A 21,631-nucleotide genomic window follows, 5' to 3' on the forward strand; every position below is an offset into this window, starting at 1 on the left:
AGGTCAAGGTCAAAGTTCAAGTTCAATGTCAAATTTCAAGGTCAAAGTTCAAGGTCAAGGTCAAAGGTGTGGTGACCAGATAATTATACTACATGATATCGGCACACTCTAGCACACGAAAACAAGATGGTGGTCTCCAGTGGATGAAGACAAGATGGCGGACATGATGTCATACCAGTTGACGATATATACCTTGGTATTGGTGGTGATAGATCAGTCTAGGTAGCTTTCATGGAGGAAGGATCGACTGTTTACTCTCGTCGGGAATCGAACCAAGGACGTACATCGATATAATCAAACAGAATTTAAATACGTTAATTTTTTGATGAATTTTGGAATTTTTTTCATTAAAATCGGATAATAAATAAAGATTTTCAAGATGGCGTCCAAATTTCAAGATGGCGGACATGACGTCATACTACCTGATGGTATATGTGCATTGACATAAGTGGTGGGGGTCAGTCTGCCAGCACCCCGCCACAGGGGAAGGATCGGTCACCATTTTTATTTTTTTTTGCCCTCACCGGGTTCGAACCGAGGACTCCGAGCTCCGTGTCGTAAATATATGTTTTTTCGATATTTTTGATTAAAATTTTATTAAGTGAATTTTTTTTATAATTTTTAAAAAAATTTCATTAAAATCGGATAATAAAAAAGTTAAAGATGGCGAGCGTAACGAAAATTGCAACGGTGACGTCATCATACAATATGTCTGTCATGGCATCCTAGTTTTCAAGGTCATGACCTCGGCGGCTTAGAGCGGCTAGCTCTTAGGAGTTTTAAGCCGCTTTTAGGAATTTGGGTTCTTTCTAGGGCAAAACAACTTTTGAGGATTTTTCGAAATTCTAATTTTTGGATTGTGGAATTTTTTGAGATTTTTTGGCGGAATTTTTTTCACAGAAATGTAAATTTTGACGAATTTTGAGGAATTTTGGGCAATTTTTGCCCAATTTTGGCGAATTTTGAGGGTCAAAGGTCAAGGTCAAACTTGTCCCGTTACGCTATGTCCCGTTACACTCCTCCAAGATGGCCGCCGTGACGTCACAATCCAAGATGGCGGAAAACACCACAGACACCACAGCCAGAAGCCAGATCTCGGATGCCCTATTATATACTACTATCGTGTATCGTGTTTACAAGACAGCCGCAGAGACGCGCGTGGGCGGCGGTCCGAATGTGTATTTCCGAGTTGTTGGAGCGCAACGACCCTGAGGACTCCTGTTCCTCTGGCAGGCCTTCAGTTTTTACATTATATTGCAAACTACCATTTCAACATTTGGCTTTAATGTTTTATTAATAGGGACGTTAATGTCTACGGAGAGATGATTAGAGATTCAAAAAGTTTGGAATTAATAGTTTTTTTTATAAATAGATTGTTATACAAGTACAATTAAGTCTAATTTTTTTTAATTAATGAGTTATAACTTTTAAGAAAGATTAAATTATACTTAAATCCAATCTCAACCACGCTTAAGCTCTATAGTGCATTTAACATCTGATCTCGAGGCAGCTGAGATAATGATAGGCTACATCTCCCCCTGGTTTGGGCCTCAGGTTGCGGCGCCTTCTTGGGAGACTCCTTTTAGGCGTGGCTGACGTATTTTAAACCTCGGGTCCGCGACTGTATTGACAATCCTTGTTTATACACTATCTCTCCCCTCCCGCCCCTTTGTAAAAGGCGCGGCGGCAGCCCACGTGACGGGGCACTGTCCCGCTATTTCGCGCTGACGGCGCTGTTGTCACTGCTGCCGCTTTTGCCGCTGTTGCCGTTGACGGCACTGTTGCCGCTGACGGCACTGTTGCCGCTGGAAACGCTATTGCTGCTGACGGCACTGTTGCCGTTGACGGCGCTGTTGCCGCTATTGCTGCTGACGGCACTGTTGCCGTTGACGGCGCTGTTGCCGCTGTTGCTGCTGACGGCACTGTTGCCGCTGACGGCACTGTTGCCGCTGGAAACGCTATTGCTGCTGACGGCACTGTTGCCGTTGACGGCGCTGTTGCCGCTATTGCTGCTGACGGCACTGTTGCCGTTGACGGCGCTGTTGCCGCTATTGCTGCTGACGGCACTGTTGCCGTTGACGGCGCTGTTGCCGCTGTTGCTGCTGACGGCACTGTTGCCGCTGACGGCACTGTTGCCGCTGGAAACGCTATTGCTGCTGACGGCACTGTTGCCGTTGACGGCGCTGTTGCCGCTGACGGCGCTGTTGCCGCTGACGGTGCTGTTGCCGCCTCGTGCGTGTCATAACAATTAAAAATAAAACAAACGTGAAAATTGCTGTATATCAGTGTAATTTAACTGAAAAACGTGTTCACATACACACACACAATCATTTTGGTTCAGTTTTGAAAGTTTTCCATTGAAATGCCGTCGACATGAAGTAGGCATATTCTTAACAGTTTTTTTTTAGAATGTTAACTAGCATGCGTGAGTAATATTCACACAATTTTTGGCATGGGGACTGAAATAAGTAATAGTTGTGATTATAAGGACAACTCTCAGGTGACAATGGCCTGTTTATTATTTAAAGAGGTGTGATATAATGCCGGTTATCTCGCGGACTTTTTGCCCCTCTTCATCAGTATCATACAAACGTTTTTTTTTGTCTGTGGATTTCTCACTAATAAAATATTTTACAAGACAGTAGTACCAATAGTTTATATATTCTTCTGCCTATATAAGCAACTTCACGTGGTTATCGCTATATGTAAGCGAACATCGAACATCGTGTGATGATTTGCAAGTAGCAATTGTAAAAATGGCTACTACTGGTACTTCTTTTGATAACTGTAAAATTTGCTACAAGTTGCATGACAAAAACTATAGTTTTTGTTTATGGGGATATTTCGAACCGTGTGGACTGAATACTGTTTTGCAAGGCATTCAATTATTATTGTTGTAATTATTTTAAAAATATATTCTAATTTATTTATTGTTGTTTTATTAATACAAGTCATATAAGATGGTGTTTTAGAAGATGATGCGCTTCTGCAACATTATGTGAAAACAGTTTGCTTTAGAGAATTGAAGACCACGCCACTTATTATACACTAAATTCATGGGTTGGGATGAAGACACCAATGTTGAGTGTGATTTCAGTTGAGTTGAACCATGACGAAAGGCATGTTCACTCTGATAGTACCCACTAGGCCAGTACACAACGATTATTTCTGTTAAAGGTGTCATGGTGGAGCATCATTACACGAAAGAACAGCTGGCTTGTACGAACGGCATCAAAACCATGAGGTAAATATTGTATTTCATGATACTGATGTAATATTTAGATTTCTTGGAACTAGTTTATCAAGAAAGGTGTTAGTGTACGAAAATAATACGCTAGGCTGTTTGATAAAGTGGTTTTTCTTTCAATAATACAATTTTCTCTATAAACCTCGATATGTTGATCTAGCTCAACTAATGCTTTAGGACAAATTTCAAGCCGTTGATATTTTTCATGAATTAAATGGAAATAATTCCCCCAAAACGTAAATTTTTCCCTGAAAGTAGGGAAATTATTTTTCAGATTTTTAGAGATCTTTTGGGAGATTTTTCCCCTTATAAACTGGAAACTTTTTGCATATTTTGAGGAATTTCGAAACATTTTTCATGAATTATTCCTACTTTACACAATATACTGTCAGCATGTTTCAAGCTTGCGTGTGCATTGCTATAAAGCACAGAAAGGTAATGTTTTTTTTTTTTTTTTTTTTTTTTTTGTAATTTAAATTTCCTCTTTATTTTCTGGTATCCATATTCCACATAAAAAAATTGGTTGTCTGTAAATTCTGTTTACGGACGATAGTTTAACGTGACAACGTCATAAAAAAAAATATTGATGAAATGATTGCATCCTTTTATGAATAAAATTAAATCATTTTTATTGAAATAATAAAAGAATAAATACTTGAAATTATACTAGTAATAAGATTTTTAAAATGCAAGAATAATTAACCTTTATTGCCAAAATTGTTGTTGTAATAAGCAATGAAAACCACATTAACTTTTCACTTCACTTTATAAACAGTCGACGAAACAGTTCACGTGTAGATGACTTGTAATTAATTTTAAAAACTGGCGTTTAGCTATAAAGTTTAAATATACTTATGAACAAGTTTTCTTATAAATAAACTGTAATCAAATATCTATCATCAATTAAATGAATCACCATAATTTTTTAGTCAATTGTAACATAACCTATTATTACAGCACTCGCCGACAGCGTAACGGAACACAGCGTAACGGAACAATGAGCGTAACGGGACACAGCGTAACGGAACAATGAGCGTAATGGGACCCAGCGTAACGGAACAATGTGCGTAACGAGACACTTTCGTGCGTGCAGCCGGCGTTAATCGATTTATTAGACGTTGTCACGTCAAAAATTTATTTATTTAGTCCGTGATGTTTCTTCAGAATTCAGTTTTTATGGTGAAATGAATGTTAGTAAAAAATTTAAAAATCTCTTGCGATGTCACTCCATCATTTTCTTCTGCATGGGAATACTAATGGCCGATTTCACAATTATATTTATGTTCAAAGTTTACTTCTATGTTATTTAATTGTCATTAGAAGATCTAACTACGAATTCTAACGCAATATTGGTAATATCATTTGTATGTTTAAAATATTTTTGTGTAGAAATATTTATTAATGTTAATTGAATTTGAAGACCCCTTTTAAAATAAGTATTTTTTATTACTTTAGTTTGTGAATAATGTGGACCATTATCATCTCCAAAGCTGTTGCGTGTTAATCATGACATTAACACAAATTGGAATTTTCGAAAAACCACCGTAACTACAAAAAAAACTTTTTTTGGTGGTGAAAAGCTGTTTGATGTAATATTTTGTGTTTCCGTCTAATCGTCGCGCCACCGTGCTTCGGTCGTGACTCGTCAAGGGATAGGGAGGGGGGGGGGGTGGCAATTGGATGGGTGGGGGGGGGGGTAGGGGGTGGTCCTTAAAAGGTTTGAAGAGGGGAGAGGGAGGAATTCAGAGCTGGGGCGGTATGGTTCCAGGCGAGGAACGAAAATAAAATTCCAATTCCAATTATTGGCAAGTGAGCGTGAAATGGGATTAAACGCAAACAATGATCGTAAATTAAGCACTGCATTTAGGAATAAAAATAAAAATGGTGGCTTGTGACAAGACGCTATATGCGTGCCAGAACAACTGCAGTGGAAAATTTGATTTCCCCCCCCCCTTCCTCTCATTTGGTTTCTCCGGAACGTGGGAGAGTACCCAGGTGAAAGCGGCGGTGAAGTGGGAAAAAAGCATAAATCCGAATTTGGAATTGTCGAACTAAGCGGCTTCAGTAATAAAAGTATTCGAATGGCTTCGCCAGTATTTGTTCCTGCAGAGTTATCTATTTTCGTTGTCGAGTTTTAAGCAAAATTAAGTATTCTGGAGTAAATTTAGTATTTCTGATATTGATAAAATGTCTTTCCTACTCAATCGCACGCCAGTACCTCAAAATTTTTATGCTTTTGTAAATTTGCAATCTCGATTTCCTCTATCATGCATATATATTTTTACCATGTTACTCTTTAAAAAAATGATTGATTGGGCATCATGGGAAGATAATAACATATTGGTCAACAGGTTAAGACTTCTAAGTGCTTCGCTTTGTGCATGAAACTATTCGCACATGAAAGAAATATCTTTCATATTCAAAGAACTGAGGGAAGCTGGATACATACAATATTGACTTGTATTACTTGCATGTGTATAAAATTGAGGAAAAAAAAAATTATATTTTGGATTTCAAAAGTGATTGTTTTATTTCTCGAAATCTGATTTCTAACTAATGCCGAGTTCTCATAATCCAACTTCTAACTTAAAGATGTAAAATTCATCACCAATGACTGAAAAAATGGAGAGTAATAATAAAGTAATACCAGTAATCAGACCAAGCTCGTTCAAAAAAATGCAATTGAAATCAGTTGGAGTCAACTGTAGTTGGAGCTATTGGAGCACATGTAGCAATTGAAGCATTTGCAGTTGTTGGTCAATTGGAGTAATTGGAGCATCTGGAGGTTTGAAGTGACTGTTGCATTGGATATAAGATGGCGGTGACAATCCTCTCAATACTCTCCTCACACCCTGCCGCCGGAGGGATTATTATATACTACTAACACTAATAAATATTATTTCCGAAATTCCTTCAAACAAAACAAATTAACCAGAAAACAACAAAAATTAAGAGCGAGCTTATTCTTCTCTAAGCATGCAGGCAGCCTTACATATTATCAGAGATGAAAATTGATCTGTCTCTAAAGCAAAAAATATATTTCTTTATTCCTTGGTCATTATATTTGACTGATGATGCAAATAATAAAAAATTATCTGTCTCATTTGTTTCACATTTGGTTTCATCGACTTCCTTTCCGTTTTCACGAAATAACTCCTACCAAATGCCGTAAACAGAGAGTTAAGATGTTTACACATCAAAAATATTTCTACAAAAAGAAATACGCAGAAAGATGTGTCACAACAATTATGTTAAAATGTGTGGAAGTAACAGGTTTTGTCAGTTCTTCCAGTTATAGTTAAGGGTTTTCGAATGGTATGTACATAGAATTACTGACGAATGATTCCGTGTGACTATAATCACCTGTCAAAGTATAGCTGGATAAACACTTGTTTGTTTATTGAGTGTTTCAATCTTTTTTCTTTAAATATTCCTCCAGGTGGGCAGATTATTATGTTGATGAACAGCATGGTAAAGTTCACCAATTCTAGAGCTTGCACCAAAAAAAGAAGTCCACATGGTAATATTTCCTTAACTCACACAATTCATCTCTCGAACCGCTGGATGTTGAGTTGTACAAATCACTGAAGACCAACTGGAAGAGGGAACTATAAGGCATTTATGCACTCACATCCAGGGGAGAAACCAATACGTGTTTATTTCAACAACTTTCTTACATCAGCCTGGCTATCTAATTTAATACTAAACACTATAATGAACCGTTTTCGAAAGACCAGAATCTTTCCCATCAACATGTTTTCCATATACGACCAAGAAATAGTGCCTTCTCTGGTATCAGAGCGACCACAGACACATCAGACTCCAAGTGATGCACAGAATATCTATCGCACCAGACCAACCAAGAGAGAGTCCCACCAAGAAGGGATTCTAATGTTGAGGTAATTTCTTGAGAATCGCAAGCATCTTCTTCATTAGGATCTGGCGCCACAAGCCATCGTCATGAAGTTCCCTCTATTAAGGAACTTCGTGAGCGCAAACTCATTCCGAGAAAAACCAAGAAGGAAAACCCAAGGAAGATAGATTTTCTGGTTCTTGTGGGAAAAGCTACAATGAAGATCTAAAAGAAATTACAGTGAGTGCTGAATTGGTTGAGAGATTTTGTGGGGGTTTTGTATGCCAAAATGTAAATAGTGAAGATTTTTCATCTACAATGCAGGTCCAAGTGATTCTGAAGGTGATTGAAACTATCAAGTTCCAAATGCGCCATAGAGAAAAACTACTTATCATGAACTTATCATAGTTCTATCTCTGACTAACCAGAGGTATTACAGACCTTCCTGTGTATTGCATAAAAATTTTATTTTGTATTTTCTTACTGCAAAGTGTCTCAGAATAATAGATTATTTTTATTTATTTAACATTAATTTTAACTTATTTGTAAGGCTATAATTGTAATAACGTAGAGACCTGCAAAATTCGCGGATTCAGTAAACTCCAGGATAGACTCTACTACACTCTACACACTCGGTCAAATGCCACCTGTTCATTGGCTGCTGACTTGTAAGTCGTCTCGACTGAGTGTCTGTGATTCGACACTTCTTTGAGCGAGGGTATCTAATTGGCCCTCATTGATCCAGATTAACAGTAAACCAGTGGTAGAAGCAGCGCTTAGGTATAATTATTTGAATTCTTGCATATCACGAAATGAATCCGCGAATTTTGCAGGTCTCTAGCTAATAAGCTATTGCGGAACTTCAATTTGCATAAAGAGTTTGTTGTAACTATCACTAACTTATTTAAATTTACGCAATGTACCTGTTTGCAAGTCCCTTTTATTAATATAAACCTGAAATATTTCAGCCCAAAAAAATTGTTCAATATGCATTATCAGGGACTTAAAGCGAGTACTGCAGATGTCACCAGGACGTTTCACGACTGCCCACAGGACGTAACCGTCCTCTTTATCCAGGGAAATGTAATTGTCCCTCTGCGGAGAACCGTTCTCCATCCCCTCCTCCCCTAGCCACCCACCTTCCTTTTGTGTTTCGCTTTATTTTCCCTTCTTTTCCTGTCTCGGTATCCTTTGTCTGGGGGAGGAGAGATTAAGAGCCTGCAGGATACCGAAGCCATTGTAATCCTGTAAATTGCGTTTCCTTGTTGCTATTTTTCTCGCTGTCAGCTGGTTTCCGTCCTTCCGTGTCCTTTCTTCTTTTTTTTTGTGTGTGTGTGACCACTCTCTTTTCTCTCTTTATCTCTCTCTCTTTCTGTTCCCCGTTTCACCGTTCTAAGCGGGGACATATTTCTTCACAGATTTATTGGTATTTCATGAATCATAACATCTGTATTGCACTAGTTTTACTACTCACTACCTGGCAAGTATATAACTTGTTGAAAATTGCTTCAAGTATAACTCAAGTCAGTTTTTGATCTGGTACTTCTTAGTGTAAAACACCAGCCAGAAAGTTGCATTTAAACTTTATTAGTACTTTGCAGGTTACAAGTGAAGAGTTATTTTTTATCTTGTAAGCCCAGCAGTGCTTTTGCACTAATTTGTCATATTTTTGACGTCCACTGCATTAGAATTTCTTTTAAAGACACATTAAATTCTTTCTAAGTAACTTTTTTTGCTTTCATTGCCCATTTAACTACGAAAAACAACACAAAAACTAATTTCTGACTGTTTAAAGTGTTGATTCATAATCACATGCATTAAGGAAAAAAAATTCTCATTCAGCTGCTGGTTCGTTGTTTGGCGTTTTAGACGAATTAATTCACGAAACCTGTCCTAAGCTCATGGAGGCATTATAATGGCTGGAGTACTCGATATTTAGATAATCCGTCCGCTAATCCTTCATAAACCCTTCAATGATGTGTCGTAATTTGTGAAAGTAAATGGAAACTTTTTTTTAGTTTAATTACGTGTCATGTAACTAGGTCTATAATTTCGTAGTACGTTAAAATCCTGTGTGTATTAAATTAAATAGTTTTCGATGCTTTGTTTGTGTATTTAATTAGGAAACAGAGGCTTTCACAGCTGTTACTCGAGTTTTGTTGGGTTGTGGGACTCAGCCTCGTCAAAATTGAGGAAATCACCAAATTTTCTGGCGCAATTGCAGTCACCAATATCAGAGTGACTGTTTCCTACTGAAACTGAGAGTAGGAGACTGTTTCCCTGGTGACGGTAACTTCAATGTCAACCGAAACGCTGGTGACGCAGCAGAAATATACAAGCTGAGAAACCTTATTTTGTATTCAAGTTGCAGTGATTACGTTAAATCAAGCCTAAACCTTCGGCTGTGTACTACAGGCGTAGTAAGGTGGCTAATCGAAAAGCTTTGACGTTCAGTGAAAGCATTTAGGGGTGCACCTATTAGGGGTGTGTATGTGTTATCGTCTCTATGCGCAAGGCTCTGAACTGGCGCGTTGTCTCCTCGTGGTGCATGAGGCAACTCGGAGGTCTGAGCGGTAACCATAACATTATATGGTGGAGAAACTAAGATATAGTGGTGTGGTGCATGGTCCTAAGAGTGCTTTCAAGAATCTGTACCAGATGTTTTATGCCTAGAACTCATTCTTACTCTCGTTAAAAAAAATTGGTTGTCTATAAAGTCAGTTTACGGACGATAGTTTAACGTGACTACGTCATAACAAAACATTGATGAAATGATTGCATACTTTTATGAATAAAATTGAATCATTTTTATTGAATCATCACTATTTTGTATGGATACAAAGAAGGAGTGAAATGAAATCTACAATTTAATTGATAAATTTACTTTTATTTTCTCTCATTAATTCAAATGTGTTTGTTACTTTAAAGAAGAGATTATTTTAACTATAATGTTTATACATGTTTGCTATTTAACTTCTTCCAATCTGTGTTAATTCTGTTAAGGATAGGACGATGATAGGAAAAGTAGGAAACTAATGGGAGTGTTTCAAGTTTAATGTATCTCGAAAAAGTCAAATTGATGGTTGTTCCAATCGAGTGGAAGAGAGATAGATGCGGCGCAAGCGTACAATGAGCGTAACGGGACAAAGCGTAACGGGACAAGGTGCGTAACGGGGCACTTTTTCGTGCGTGCAGCCGGCGTTCATCGATTTATTAGACGTTGTAACGTCAAAAAAATCAGTTTTAAAACGAAATGCGGAAAGGAAACTACTTTACCGCCCTCAGGGGAATGATAATTGTGGTAAACAGCTCCACTCAGATATGAGCAGTTTTCTTCGCGTGGTTTCGTCCGAAGCTATGCACAGTGTAGGTGGGTCTAGAAAGGCCGAGCCCACAACACGCATCTGGAAATCTGTGCTATGAAATATCGATATCGGAACTAATTTGTCCGCTCGGCTATCTCCACGTGCGAGGTTGCGTGTTTCATCGCCGATAGCTTTCGCGGCAAGGTTTTTTTTTTTATCGTGTCGGAGAGAAAACATTGTTCTAGTCTGGACAACCGGTACGATTTTAATCGAGATGCGCTGGGGGAAAAACGGCCGCGTATTGACGAAATTAGTAGCTGCAGCAGGGCGAAATCGGTTTATCGGCGTTCGCAGATAAGCCGCGGCGGGGCGCAGGGAGAAAATAAAACACGCCGGGGTCAGATCACCCTTTGACGAGTACTGAGATAAACCCCACTCGCTCCGCATCCACGTGTGCTATCAATCGGTTCGCGTACGTGTTTGAGCGATCCGGAGATAAAAACTAAAAAGTTTTGATTGCGTTCATTTGCCCAGAGGTGTATAGCTGTAGGGATCAAAGTGTTTGATTGCCAACCGAGAGTTTGAGGGTTCGCTTTAATCCGGACGCTTCGCGTTCAGAATGCAATACAGAGTAAATGGCAAACACTGTTGCTAGATTAACACAACACAAACCGGGTTGTTAAGATTTAAAGTCTTATTTTGTATGACACCGTTAGTTATAATATGTTTGAATAATTTTTTTTAAATTAAACTATGTCTTGATTTTTATAAACTTTAATATAGTGTCTACTGACAGTATCATTTCCCTTTTTGTCATTCTGACAGAAAAAATAATAATTAGAGACTAAACACCTATTATTATTTTATAGGAAAACTACTTGTCACAGTCGTATACTAGATATTAATAACAAGGCATTCCATGAAATTATGTGCAATGCTGAATTTAGCCAAACATCTTAAAAATTAATTATATAAACATAATGGTAACGAAAAACCGTTCGAAACCAATATGGCGTCTTTCAATTACATATCCTTAAAAATAAAACATAGATATTATCATATGATGCTATTGATGAAATACACCAGGAAAATGTATTTCCACAATAATTCTCGTTAAAAATCTTACCTTACAAAATACTTCTTTTTTTTTTCTTATACATTAAACTAAATTTCATTATATTACAATGTTGTGTCTGAAAACTTTGCGCTCCGTGGTGAATATCTGGCAACAGAGCATACCAAAACAAGGAGAGAGCTACTAGCAGGAACCGTTCACTTGAAAGAGAGTAAATGCCTATTTAAATGCTCACTACAATTTAAAGATGAGACGCGCTATAGGCATCTTTGTCACAGATTTGACCATTCTCTGAATTAGTACAAACGGCATACGTTAACCTTGTCACTGTTGTTCCGTAGACAGTGTTTTGTTAGCAACTTCATGTGGTTGTCAGTGTTCGCTAACAAACGTCATGTGATGATTTACAAGTGACAGTTGTGAAATGGGTATAACTGGTACTATGTTTTGAGAATTAAAATATTTAACAATAAAACGACATTTCAAAGATTTTGGATAGAAAACCACGATTTTTATCCCACTTTTATTTAGGCATATATTTAAATAAAAACAATAATTATTTCCTTCGATTTCTAGTCATTGTGTTCCTTTGATGTGTCCAATGGTCTCTCTGTAGAAAAATCACGAAGAACCAAAAATATTTATTTAAAAATTAATTGGCATTGTTTCTTAAAAACTTTTTATAGTAAAGCTGCGAATTACAGTTTGATGTAGAAGGGTAGTTTAAAATTGGGATTGTAATTTAAAACTTCACTAAAGCAATCACGTTCGCAGGCTCTAATGGCCATTTTCTGACAATTAATTGCTTTTAGCTAAAACCCACGAATTGGCCAGTTAAGGAGGTAATATCCTTAATTATTACACTTGTTATATTTAATTTATTTGCAATTATTTAAAAAAAATACAATAGTAATTTGTTTGTAAAAGGCTTTTTATACAAAATAAGTCCTTATTTAATAGATTTGTGAACTTAAAGGCAAATTTTAATGTCGGTCCTAGCTTTTACGGAAGCATTAAAACATGTAGAACACAGTGCTGGATTATCCTTTCGTATGTGACCTTCATCTCAGCGCTCTTTATATTCAGTATATATTTCATTGATCAATAAAACGTAAACTTTGAAACTCTCAGGTTTCAATGGTTAAAACTAACGGTTAGTCCAGAACTTTATACCACAAGATTTCATGCATTCAGTACATACTAGAACTAAAATAAAATTTTGCCTTTTAGTTCATAAAACCTGTCAAATAAGGCCTTGCTTAGTATAAAAAAAATGCCTTAAATATGGTTGCATTATGAATAGGGAAAAATGCTAACAATATAAGCAATATAATTTAGGAGACTACAACACCCTTAAAAAGTTCCACTCACCAAGTTAAGACATTTGTTTGAAATACACGTTTTTGATAACTACTGAGCTTATTCACAATATATATATTTTTTCGAACGAACCAAAAAAAAGTAATCACGAGGGGACGCCCATTTTCAAGACATCAAGAGGTTTTGTTCAACGAGGTAAAAAACTGGCATTTACGTGATGCTGCGTCTTGAAATCATTCAGCTGAGTTTCTGAGCACCCAGAACGTGTTTACTGAACTTTGTTACGTGGTTACGTATTACTCCTGCGGTTAGATCAAGAGCTCCACTGCATGGAGTCCCACGCGTGCAAGCAACACGTCGGAAACACATGGCGCCTGCTCGTTGGGGCGTCTATGCCCTTGAAGTGCGTGTGCAGGCGCCCTTAGCGCTCTCCTGTGGCTGTCCACGTGACAATCAGTACAAATTCAGGTAGGTAGATCCCTTGGAGCTACCAAGTTGTGTCAATTCTTCAATTACGGGAATAACTTTGAGCCACAATAACTTTTTCCCCCCGAGACTTCATACGTAGAAAGTAGACAATCGTTCATCTTGCAGTAGACATATTTTCAGCCTGTGCAAACCCAGCATTCAGGAGCCTGAGTGTTTTCTTCAAGAAGTGCTTATCGGCCATTAAACATCGGGGGCTGAGCTAACTTTCACTACTACAGCAAAAATATTAACAGACTCATCATTTTAGAATCAAAAACGTCTTCATGTAACTGCACCGCCTTCGCTGTGCTTCCAGCTGCATTATTAAGGGGCCCCGGATGATAAGTGCGACGTTCACTGGTGTATCTAGCGCGGTATTTCCTCTAAGAGCAAGTCTCTCAACTGACGCGCAGTCTTCTCGTCGTGAATAGGACAACTAAGAAGTTTGAACGATAACCGCAACATTGCATGGTGAATAAATTAAGCTAAAAGTTTAATGTAAGGTCTGTGGGTGCTTTCAAGAATTTTTATCGGGCTTTTCGTGTCTAAAAATTATTATTAAAACACGCGTTTAAGCCCTTTTTATTCTTCTAAAGAAATAAAAACAAACCATACTCGGATATCTTGAGAGTTTTCAACTTGCATGGTTTCTTCTGAAGCTCTGCGCAACGTATGTGTGCCCCGGGTAGGCGGGTGCCTTTGAGAAGATAGTTTCTTAAATTATTTTGCTTCTATAACTCTTGTGTCTTGTTATATTATACAGATTCGATTATAACTTTTGTTACTTGTTTACAAATAATTCGTATGAAATAAACATACGTTTATATAATAATTTGTAGAAACATAAATGCCAATTGATATTTCAATCCCCAGCATAAACTACAAAGATTAAATCTTCAATAAATTTATTTTATTTTAACCGTTCGAATGTAGTCTTTATCTAAAACTTTATTTTTAGTAGAACATACATAAATCATTAAATATTTGGTCAAAAAATCTCCAAACCATTAAATAAGCATACAATTGAAAAGATATAAACTTTTATGAACAATAAAATATAGTAATATTAAGCAATGTATTTTAAGTCATGTGCAAATTCACAGAATTGTTGCAAATAAAGTAATCGACGATGCTAACCCCTTAAATGGTCATGGGGCAGTAAAGCTGAAGATTGACCATGCGGTGGATGATTTTCTTTGCTGCTAAACCGTGGTTTCTGATCTGTGTGTATGCGTCTGGGGTGGGGAGGGTGAGATAGAGAGACTATGTGTGTGTTGGTGTGTGTGTGAGAGAGAAAGAGAGAAAGAGAGAGAGAGAGAGAGAGAGAGAGAGTGTGTGTGTGTGTGTGTGTGTGTGTGTGCTGACACAGCCTGCTACTCGGAAAGCACCACCGAACGTACGGACGGCGGCCGTAATGACGAAGGCTCAGCAAAGAACATGGCATGGAGGCCGCAGGCCGCAGCTATAAAAGCTGCCATCTCCCCCTCCAGCTTCCCGCCTTCTGAGCCACCTCGTGACCTTTATGACCCTTTAACCATTTTTTTCTTCCTCCCTGTGCCTTTGGTTTGTGTATTGCATTATCCCTTCTTCCTCTTCCGCCTCCGCCAGCAGATGTCGGGATGTTGGCATTGAAACAACTTTGAGTTAACACCTTAAACTACGAGCCATTTCAGTGCCGAAATTTTGTTACCTTGGTTACCCGTTAGTCGACATGCTTCATTTCCAAGAGAGAAAAATAGATTTTTGTTCCCACAATTGTAAAATAATTTAACATTAACCATAGTTTATGTATACAGAATGATTCGGAATTCGACAAAACACTTCGGCGGCAGATTCACCACGTAAAAGTATGTAAACATATATACTTATGCTTTATAAAGTGCTTCCCAAGACAGGTATACACTTTTGTAGTTGCAGCTGAATCTGTATTTTTTGTTAGATAATAAATAAACTATTTATAATGAAACGCTAAAGTGTCTACTCGATGTCTAATTGAACAATGTTCTACAAACACTGCAATTCTTGTAGCTAAAGTAAAAATATTTATTGGAAATAATTAAGGGTAACTCCCTTATTTTTTAATGAATTGTGGTGTTGCGGAGGAATAAAGAGGTTTAAAAGGCTGATAATTAATCTACATGTCAAAACTAACGAAAAATGTAACCCTATGCCCCATTGTTTTCCCTAGAAACTAAAATAAAATTTAGAGTGAAATACTCCAACTCCTGTCATGTATGCAAAACTCGCAACAATCAGTTTGAAATAGCTGCCTAAAATCAGTTACACTGATTACACAGGTCTACAACTAAAATTTAGATTTGATAAAATTAGCTAATCTTTATGTTTTTTGGGTGTGTTTAAACCAAAAATGATGTCCATTTTTCTCCATCACATACAGTTTTTTTTTCAAAACCATATAACATATTAGCAGATGTGTAGCATACCTATATGTATATAATAGTCTTGTAAACTGTAGTGTTTGTTATCCCTTGAACGTTTGGTAAGATATTAAAAAATAAATATAATAACATTGAGGCCGGGCCCCATCAGAGTCCCAATTCCCACTGCAAACATTAACTCCTGTTACCTACCACAAGGTAAACACTTGCCCAGATGGGGCCTAACCTGCATATTAAAAAAAATCAAAAGGACAAAAACCTATGCTGAAAACTGTAAGGTGGCAGAACATTGACCGAACACATCAAATGAGTTCCAACGTTTATTGTTAATCTTTAACATATCTCATAAATAACTTCAGTACAAAAAATAATTATATCTTGCGATGACTAGACATATTTCATAAACAACAAATATTATAATATACACACAATGAATACTTTATCTGGCTATAGTTTTCTTTGGTATAATGCCAACCTTTATAAGGTACATTTGTATGCTTAATATCTTTACCAACAACATTTATTTACAAACTATTAACCAACTTATAAGGCAAGGTCTTTCGAGTGATAATTCAAGTTATTGAAAGCAATATGGCTGTCAAACAATAAAAATGCACAGGAGGTGCATAAAAATGGAACAAGTGCCAATCCATATTATGAGCACCTAAACAACACTTTAAGTTTAAACAGGTGCATCATATTCACAAAAAACCACAAGTCCAACAGATACTACACACACATATCAAAGTTATTATCATAAACTTTTCTGGCCATTTCATAACAAATAATTACAACACTACGCGACGTTTCGAAGACTGCCATCTGTTCTTATCATCAAGCACTGGTTTGTTCAGCATCTACGTTTAAAGAGTTTTAATTTAAATCTGCAGTTGTTTTAGTTTAATTATTTGTTCAATGTTGTCTTTGAGATACCTATATTTGTGTGCACGTCACATAACCATCAGTGTCCCTGGATTTTAAGCAGCTGTTTAAAACTGATTGTTGTGAGTGTTGAACACCTGTCAGGCGTCGGAGTATATCGTTGTGAATTTAACGAGAGATGATTTTTTTTTCAACATCCGATGGACTATAAAAATTGACAAATTTACATAACAAAAAAATATTCACCACCAAAAGTACAGCATGATCCTACTTATTTTTCTACATTATCGCCAAACCGATCGAGGCGTTTGTCATATGTTAAAAAAAATTGGTTGTCTATAAAGTCGGTTTACGGGCGATAGTTTAACGTGAAAACGTCAGAACAAAACATTGATGAAATGATTGCATACTTTTATGAATAAAATTGAATCATTTTTATTGAATTATCACTATTTTGTATGGATACAAAGAAGGAGTGAAATGAAATCTACAATTTAATTGATGAATTTACTTTTATTTGCACTTGTTAATTGAATTTTTTTTTTACTTTAATGAAGAGATTATTTTAACTATAGCTTTTATACATGTTTGCTATTTAACTTCTTCCTATCTGTGTTATTCTGTTAAGGATAGGACGATGATAGGAAAAGTAGGAAACGAATGGGAGTGTTTAAAGTTTAATGTGCCTCGAAAAAGTCAAATCGATGGCAGTTCCAATCGAGTGGAAGAGAGATAGATGCGGCGCAAGCGTACAATGAGTGTAACGGGACACAGCGTAACGGAAAAATGTGCGTAAGGGGACACTTTTTCGTGCGTGCAGCCGGCGTTCATAGATTTGTTAGACGTTGTCACGTCAACAAGGTTCTCGATGCTTTCTTCGAAGAAGTTAGCCGCCAGTGAATAGAGATACAAGGCCAGCGCCTGGGTCTCCCTCTCCCTCACAACGCGGCTGTGAGGAGGGTGGACTAATCGCGCGGTGCACTGACTCCCGCGTCAAGAATTATCGCAAGATTTGCGAATAGTGAGGCAGAATGCGCTGGACTATAGTCTATCCGCCTTACAGCGGCGTCATGAGGAAGGAGGAGATCCAGGCGCTGACCCTGTTTCTCTTTTCACTGGCGGCTGACTTCTTCGAAGAAGGCATCGAGAAGCTTCTTTTTTTTACGTTGTAACAAATGCCTCGATCATTTTGGTAATTATGTATAAAAATAAGTAGAACCTAGCTAAACGTTTGGTGGTAAAATTGTTATGTTATGTTAATTTGTCTTTTTTGACGTGAAAACGTTTTATAAATCAATTAACACCGGCTGCACGCACGAAAAAGCATGACTCATTGTCACGTTCCGTCTGAGCCAAGCGTGCTAGAACCGGCAAACCACCGTGCGAACTGTAAATCATATTTGAAAATTAAAAAGTATGCAATTTTTCATCAATGTTTTCTTATGATGTTATCACGTAAAATTATCGTCCGTAAACCGACTTTACAGACAACCCCCTTTTTTTATAGTCCATCGGAGTTTGAAAAAAAACAGTCCTCGTATTTTAGTTTCTCGATAAAATTACGGTGTATAGGGTAGTACAACAAGGCAAACTTTTTCATTACTTTTGACCGTCTTTGAAAAACACATAATTACTCCACGTCATCAAAATTATTTCCATTTAATAATTTTACTTCCGCGTCAAGATTTGCAGTATTTGTAGAATTTTGTTCAATTAGACACTACGCATCCTCTTGGCGATCCGTCATGAATAGTTTATTACTTTCAAAAAACTACTGGTTCAGCTTCAATCTCAATGGAAAACTTGAAAAGCACTTTAGTCATATTTTTTAAAGTTATTTTTAAGTGATAAATCTGCAGCCAAAATTATTTTTCGGTCTATTTCTGGCTCATTCTGTATGTACTAGCTACTCACCCCCGCCCTGCACGAATACGATCTACTTGTGTGATGTCATTTATATTTATTATGTAAGTACTTGTTAGTATCGAGTTCTCGTACTTGTCAGGTGTTTTCAAAAATTATAGACATACTAACACTTACTTCCAATAACTAAATAATTTAATCTTAAAAATTAAAAAAGTAATATAAAAAATTTAACTTTTCTGTGGCTTGAAAACCAAATAAATAAAATGTTTATACAATAACTTCATGCTTGTAAGCACACACATATTTTAACTAAACACACTCTTTTAACATCTAACATTTATTTCAAAATAACTTTACCATCGACAGTGCAAGCTCTTACATATGTTTTTACTAGTCTATATTTCTATATAATTATTGTACAGCGGGAATGTAAGTTTGTTTGCAGGAAATCAACTAAAAAAATTGCCAGACTAGTTATACAAATTATATTTCACTGTTATAAAATTACATAATTCATGCTGTACGAACAACACAATAACACATAAATTTGTTCGTTACCGAGGTTAGATGTTACTGCAGGTGTTAATGACACACGAAACTACAGTAAACTCGTGGAATAACATCATGTCAGTGTTAAGAAGACTGCAAGTATCCGCTCTACCACTCTGGTTCTGGGGTAGAGCGCCTGCCTTGTGACTTGTAGGACCCGGGTTCGCGCCCCGGCTCCTCCAAGGCGGATTGCCCAGACAAAATGGCGGCATTTTCTCTGGTAGGAATACAATCCCTTGTAACAAGTCAGGCTACCAAAGAAACGGTGGGTGGAACAGAAAAAAACCTTCCAGGTGGCTTCCAAATGGGGAGCCCGTTTCTTTTCTTGGGCTCCCCATGCGGTGGCCATTCCGGGGGTTTCTCCGGGGGAACGGAGTTTTGCAAAAATATTATTTTTTTAGTTTTGTAGCGTTTTAGTTTTTAGTAACTATAGCATTATCATTCCAACATGTTATAAATAAAGCTCAAACAAACATTTAAAACATTAACATAATGTTTGCTTTTGTACATAAAATATTTGTATTAAGCCTGTGACAGTCAGTGAGTTGTTGTATATCGATGTTGTGTATTCAACCATTTATCGGTATATATATATATTATTTTCTTAGTGTATTATTGACAGTTAAATTTTAGTCACAAACTACTGTCCAATACCTCTTTTATGTAGTATTTTAGACGTTTTTGACGAAATGAATTTTATTTACGTATTTTTTACATACCACTGACATCTGTTGTGATTAAAAAATTATGTAAGGATAAATGATATGCTGAAATCGTACTGATATACCAAAATCATTTTCTTACGTAGGTACATTTGACGTAGAAATGATGTCGTATTAAACATTTTAAAAACAAGGTTTTAAGTTTTCACCTCTGTTGACAGTCCCCATGACTGGCTATTTTTTTTAATGGTTTGACATTTACTGTTTCAAAGCCAATGGCTAGGGGCACCTGTAAATCATCCGTCGCGTCCGTCCGTCGACAAGCTGAATGATTCACAACCATCCGCACGTCCGTCATAATATTTTTTCGCTTGCATGCTGCCAACTTACTATTAAGGTATAATTTTTGAGAGAATTCATCTTGTAAAGGTTCACCAGTTTGCCGAATCAGTACGCTAAGCGCGTACAAATGACTTAAAAAATTGGTTGTCTGTAAAGACGGTTTACGGACGATAGTTTAACGTGACGTCATAACAAAACATTGATGAAATGAATGCATACTTTTATGAATAAAATTGAATCAATTTTATTTTAATAATAAAACAATAAATACTTGAAATTATACTAGTAATAGATTTTTAAAATGCAAGAATAATTAACATTTATTGTCGAAATTGTTGATGTAAAAAGTAATGAAAACCTCATTAACTTTTCACTCACTTTATAAACAGTCGAAGAAACAGTTCACGTGTAGATGACTTGTAATTAATTTTAAAAACTGGAGTTTAGCTATAAAGTTTAAATATAATTATGAACCAGTTTTCATATAAATAAACTGTAATCAAATATCTATCATCAATTATATGAATCCCCATAATTTTTTAGTCAATTGTAACATAACCTATTATTACTGCACTCGCCGACAGCGTAACGGAACAATTTGCGTAACGGGACACTTTTTCATGCGTGCAGCCGGCGTTCATCGATTTATTAGACGTTGTCACGTCAAAAATCTCTAAATTATTTATTAAAATATAATGACTTGTTACCATGAATTTTTAATTACTGTTGTGTCTCAGACAATTTTTGTTTTGAATATAAATCTTACAACATAGGCAAGTTAAAAAAAATCGGATAAACAAAATTAAAAAAACTTTTAAAACCGACAAGTTTGAGGTTATAATTTCATCCGTCCGTCCGGCGAAAGATAAAGCTCGTCAAGGTTTCGACGAACGGACGGATGGGATTTTTCGGGCCATTTGATTGGTTTAATATCACGTGATTGGCGGACGGACGGGTGACGAACGGATGAGGCTGATCATAGTGAGTCCAGCTTAAAAGGTAGCCCCTTTATTATTTTACTTTAGTATTTCGTGTTTTTGCACACGATTTTGAATAACATCGTAATTTTAGCATGTTTAATTCCTAATATCATCTTTCCCTTTTAAAAATTAGTCCTTATTTAACGCTTTTTTTAAAGAACGTAATGCCAAATTTTTATGCCAGTCCTGGCACGTACTGAAATCATGTGGTATACAGATGATTAACCGTTCATATGTAGCCTTAGTCTTCAAATACGTTTTTTGTATATCATTAATAAATCAATAAACATTAGGTTTTCTCCAAACCCCGAAAAATTAAGTTTCTATAAAAACGATTACAGGTTTTCAGTATATGCTAGGGTGACATAAAAATTATTATTAAGCTCATAAAGACATTAAATAATGACTTGTTTGTTAGGGGGGGGAAAAGCCTTTTATAAACTATTAAATTTGATTATGTATGAATTTATTTAAAATCATGAGCCGAATAACGAAATATAAGAATCAAAATTATTTAGGACAGTACTACCACATTAACCTAGGATCCGCCGGCGGTAGCCCTAAATTAAGGTTTCCGGGAATTTAACGTTCTTTTTTTACTACGCGAATATATAAAATCAAAGTTTCGTTCAGTTCGGTGGAAGGAAGAAGTTTTGCGGGGCGTGGGGGGGGGGGAGGTATTT

At 36.7% G+C, this 21,631-nt stretch overlaps 1 protein-coding gene across 1 annotated transcript; it reads right to left on the minus strand.

Moving 5' to 3' along the window:
* Window positions 1-1,714: 1,714 nt before the first annotated feature.
* Window positions 1,715-17,693, minus strand: LOC134530013 (protein rtoA-like). Its single transcript, XM_063364539.1, has 2 exons — window positions 17,611-17,693; window positions 1,715-2,219 (listed from the first exon to the last, which is right to left on the minus strand). Exons 1-2 carry the CDS (start codon window positions 17,691-17,693, stop codon window positions 1,715-1,717), a joined length of 588 nt encoding a protein of 195 aa, XP_063220609.1.
* Between the last annotated feature and the right edge of the window lie 3,938 nt (window positions 17,694-21,631).

This window comes from Bacillus rossius, chromosome 3 (genome assembly GCF_032445375.1).
Source record: "Bacillus rossius redtenbacheri isolate Brsri chromosome 3, Brsri_v3, whole genome shotgun sequence".
In the NCBI taxonomy this organism is placed as follows: Eukaryota; Metazoa; Arthropoda; class Insecta; order Phasmatodea; family Bacillidae; genus Bacillus; species Bacillus rossius.

Coding starts and splice junctions, on each gene's coding strand:
- LOC134530013 (XM_063364539.1), bottom strand. CDS start 17,693: ATGCCTTCTTCGAAGAAGTCAGCCGCCAGTGAAAAGAGAAACAGGGTC. Junction 2,220..17,610: donor TCCTTCCTCATGACGCCGCT/GTAAGGCGGATA, acceptor AGGCGGCAACAG/CACCGTCAGCGGCAACAGCG.